Genomic DNA, 4,846 nt, shown 5'->3' with positions numbered 1-4,846 from the left:
GAAATAATCATAATAGATTTGCTGAATGCATTAATGCAGTGTTCACGTTAATGATTTCCGTACAATTCACCATAAGCTCGACAGTGCTCTGTCTTAGCATCTACAAAATGTTGACGAAGAATTTGCTGAGCCTTGAATTTGCATGGAGCTCGTCATATCTTGGTTGTATGCTTATGCAGATTTATTTGTACTGCTGGTTTGGTAACGAAGTAACATTGAAGTTTGGTCATTAAAAAAATGTTTTAATTTTTAAAATCTTATTTTCTTCAAAGAATATTTATTTGAAGTCGATTTAAACTTTCTTTTTAATCAGTTTATTGTTAAATATGTAGAGCACTGAAATCGGAAATGCTATTTATGAGATGGAATGGCCGATGCTTCCTGTTGATTTAATGAAAATTCTTTTATTAATAATTACGCGATCTAAGAGACCAATTAAGATAACTAGTGGATACATGATTACTTTGTCCAACGATTCGTTTATGAAGGTAAACAGGATAATATTTATCATAATATTTGGGTTAAAAATGTTTTTAATTAAATATAAAATAATTATATCTTGATTATAATATTTTTTAATTTTCATTTTTTTAGATCATCAAAATATCTTATTCAGCGTACAACGTTCTGCAAGGATCTTAGTACAAACAAAAGCTATCATTTTTTTCGGATACGTCGAAGAAATCTGATGGCCAACTATTTATTTCCACGCAAATAATAACGCTTAGAAACATTTAAATGTGCTTAAATATTTTCTTAAATATATTCTTATACATTTTTCGTATAAGGCTGAAGATATCTTATGAAATCGATCTTATTCTCGCTTTTTCTTCAATGGCTTGAAACTGAACATGGCAACAGCAGCTCGCAGGAAGTCGGAAGTAATCGCGAACGATCTCGCCACCCTCAGAAATGGCTGACAGCTCGCGATAAATATACTTCTGTTTGCACATCGTGACGTATCCTTCAGCAAAATTATCGATCATTCTGCACTTACCATCTTGTTCTCTGAAAATAGAATACATTACGAATATTTCTCGTAATTTCTATTTTACTCTCGGCTTATAATTTATATATACTATATTTATCCTGTAATTTTCTTATTCATATTACATATAAACATTAAAGGATTGTGATATTTTAATTTGTCTTTTTTTGTACTTACTTACAAGCTTCGATGCGAATACTTTGAAAGAAATTTTTGCCTGCTTGAACAATGTACATCCACTGATTTTTCACATTTATAGCCGTTTTTGGACGAATTAATCGCTCCTGTAATTTAAAATGGTTTTTATTAGTGTTTATAAATATTTTTTAAACTTAACATTATTTACATATATATATAGTATCACTCAATGCCAGCAATCACAAAACTAACAAAAATGAAGACTAACATAATATTAATACATAATCGTAATAGCAGTAATCTTATCCATAAAACAAATTTCAACCGATTAAAATTTGTCTTATGAATCAATTTACTGCCATTTCTATTTCCGTTAAAATACATAGATCTAAAGCAATATCCTGATTGACTCATAATCGGCTTAAATTTACGTCTTATAATTAGTAAAATGTAAGTAGTAAGGAAATCGTAATATTGGATTTATTGCAGGTATTACGGTCTCTACTATGATTGGCTAATTTGTTTAATTTCTACTTCTATGTCCATCAGATTACGTAAATCTAAAGCAATATCCTGATTGGATCATCGGCTTAAATTTACATCTTACGCTTACAGTTTTGTTTGCGGTAGCTCTTAAGCTTATGGCTTAAGCACATACAAAAACGTAAGGCAGTAACACGTAAGCAATCAACTTATTCGTAAAAGTGCAATTTCATACAGCATCAAAACGCTAGCGGCTCTCCCCACTCTGCATAATTCTCTATAAGCCATCATTTAGCTGCTTGAATTCGGAAAGGCCCAACTATAATAGAAAGTAGTTAGCAGATAGACGCAGACGTATTTCGTTTATAGAATTGGATGAAACTAACCTTTTTATTACTGACAGCAATCTATTTCGTAATATTGCTGATAAAATATTATTTGAGCAGTTTAAACGCATTTTGAAACTTATTCTTAAGTATCAGTTTCAAACAGGAATTAAATATATTAAAAAACCAATTTTATCAATGATTATATTGATCTAGCGACTAGCAATTTGTCGCTTCATAAAAAGATAGTGGGATTGTAGCGGCTCGCGTTTTATCGACAGTTCCTTTAGAGGGAAAACGTACCACAAAGTGGGGATAGCCGCTCAACTGTAGCTAGCGTTTTCACGTTGCAACTCGTGGTCAATTACAACGTGGTCATTTGCAACTTATGGTCATCACAATGTGATCATTTGTAACACGTGATCAATTGCAACGTGACCAATTGCAACGTGGTCAATCGCAAAGTGATCAAATAGGATGCTCCTCTTATGGACATTTTTGATCTATGAGTCAAGAACTATAACACACTAAAGCTTTAGTTTATTTCACGAGGGTTTATTTCACCAAAATCCTACGATTTTATGAGGGTTCTTTCCAACTGGTTGAAATTTACTTTATGGATTTACTGTTATTTCTATATTCGCTGGATTACGTAATATATATATCTAAAGCAATATCTTGATTAGCTTATCGATTTAAGTTTACGTCTTACAATTAGAGCCATTACACACAAAATTATATAAGCTGCATAAGCATAGCACGCTGGATCAATGACTTAACAAATCAATATGGCATCTTTTTGTCAGATTATCATTAGTCCAACAGTCTTATACTTAAGCAGTTTATTTCGTTTTGTGTGTGGTGGCCCTCAGGGTATATCCACACAAACTTTTACGTACGTCTTTAGAAATGTGATTGGATAATTTTTTTATGCATACGTTTATGCGACTATCCAAGTTTGTGTAGATATACTCTTAAGGGTCATCACACATAAAATGACATAAGCTGCATAACCATAGCATAAGGCCGCTAAAACATTGAGTATCTTATGCAAATCAATATAGCGACATTATGCTGGATACTCATTGGTCCAGCAGTCTTATGTTATGCTTATGTTCTGTTATGTATTTTATGTATACGACAGACTTTAAGATATATCCACACAACTTGCATAAGAGAAATATGATTGGATAATTTTTTTCATGAACACATTTATCCTGTAGACTATGCAAGTGTGTGTATGCCCTTATTGTTACGAATTTTGTCTGCGGTAGCTTTTGCATAAATTTTGTCTGTGGTAGCCCTAAAAAAGTCATATGCTATTGTCATAGAGTCATATAGTATAGATAAGATAAACCAAGCATACCGAATGTCAATAAAAAATTTTACCGACTAGCACATGAGAAAGAGGGAACAACGGCATTCTCCATTTTTTCTCTTTTCAATAGAAGAAAGTGATTTACAGTTGCATCCCACTACTTTTTTTTGTTAAAGAGAGAATGAAAAATATGCCCTTGTTCTATAGGAAGGATTACATGTGTGCTATTTGACTCACGCTTACTTTTGTTCCGCGTCGTCAATAGGGTATAAGATTACCAACTATGAAACGCAAAACATGATGGTATTCATAGTTCGTTCTTATTTTAAAATTATTTTAAATAATGTCCTAAGATGTTAATATAATCCTTGGATTGATTTACGATATCTTAAGATTGTACTTAAGACAGTCTTAAATATAAGAATTGACTATGAACACTAACCTGTTTCGCATCGTGGAAGTTGATATTGAATCTTTTCTTGTTTAATATATTTTATGTTCTTCTTTCTATAGAAAAAGAACATAAGATGGATTTCGTTTTGAACTATCTACGAGAGTACATCTCAACATCTTGAGTTCTTTTATATTTTGAGTTGCTGAATACAAATCTGATATTAAAATAGGATCTAGAGTAAATTTTCAATTTAGAGCGAAAAAATATCCCATTTTTCTCATTTTTTCGCTTTAAATTTGCCCTAGATAGTTCTATTTTTATGTCAAATTCATATTCAGCGACTCAAAATACATAAGAATCGTTGAGTCTCTACCCCAGCACAGGATACTTTTTTTTTGAGAGTGTGTTATCAAATAAAATCCAATTGTTAAACGAAGAAAAAGAAAACAAGATCAAGATTGCCTAAAAAAAAACTGCCAGTATACTGCAGGCTACTGCATATTAAATTGAATCACAAAAAAGAAAGTCGATGAATAAGATAAGGTGAGTTCTTTGAAAGACCGATGTTGTTTTAATGCTTAAAATTTTTTCCCTTTCTTTAAATTTTCTAATCTAAAGTTGATTATAGTTTATATGATTCGAGACTATATATAATTGTATTTAGAGAAAATTATATAAACAAAATATATAGAAGAAATCATACGATTTGATTCAAATAGAGGAAGGTCAAGAATGTAATTTTTTTTTCACTTGGCTTTGAACGTGTGATACCAAAGTATCATATCTTGAAGTTGAAACATATGCATAGTCAAATTCTTTTTTTGAACAGAATTTATATCTGTAAAGACAGATATCCATTTCCTTTCAGTATATTAAATATAAAAGGTAAATTGTGTAAATTCGTATGAAATATAAAATATTCCTATACAGTGAGAGTAAAAAATATTCGTATAAGAAAATTTTTTTATAAAAAGTCTTATTTGTAAAAAATAAACATTAATTAGCAATTTTATACAATGAATATAATCTGTTCTAACATAAACAAACGAGCTTCGCACGTATTTCTAATTTTAGAAGCTAAATTTTTTAATTGTACGAATACTTTTCAAGCATCCAAACAATAAAATTCTTAATTTTCGCTTATTTTTCAGATGATATATTAGATGTACAACTTTGCTTCCGCCGTTTTCCTATAGATG

General features: G+C 30.6%; 2 protein-coding genes across 3 annotated transcripts in view; one reads left to right on the top strand and one right to left on the bottom strand.

The window, feature by feature from the left end:
* Positions 1–642, top strand: part of LOC108692121 (odorant receptor 67a-like) — a 27,776-nt gene extending 27,134 nt beyond the window's left edge. The window contains 3 exon segments of the mRNA XM_018200270.1: positions 17–239; positions 333–488; positions 595–642. Of these exon segments, the coding sequence (XP_018055759.1) occupies positions 17–239; positions 333–488; positions 595–642 (427 nt within the window).
* The window catches only part of LOC108692138 (protein spaetzle-like), a 31,253-nt gene continuing 26,916 nt past the window's right edge, over positions 510–4,846 (bottom strand). For both annotated transcript variants that reach the window (XM_018200288.1, XM_018200289.1), the window contains 2 exons: positions 1,166–1,272; positions 510–1,008 (listed from right to left, as the gene is read on the bottom strand). In XM_018200288.1, coding sequence (XP_018055777.1) covers positions 801–1,008; positions 1,166–1,272 — 315 coding nt within the window. In that variant the 3' untranslated portion in view covers positions 510–800. The remainder of the gene's footprint in view (positions 1,009–1,165; positions 1,273–4,846) is intronic.

This window comes from Atta colombica, unplaced genomic scaffold, assembly GCF_001594045.1.
Source record: "Atta colombica isolate Treedump-2 unplaced genomic scaffold, Acol1.0 scaffold61, whole genome shotgun sequence".
Classification (NCBI taxonomy): Eukaryota; Metazoa; Arthropoda; class Insecta; order Hymenoptera; family Formicidae; genus Atta; species Atta colombica.
Note: the sequence above shows the minus strand (reverse complement) of the source record. Positions and strands in the feature narration are given on the sequence as shown.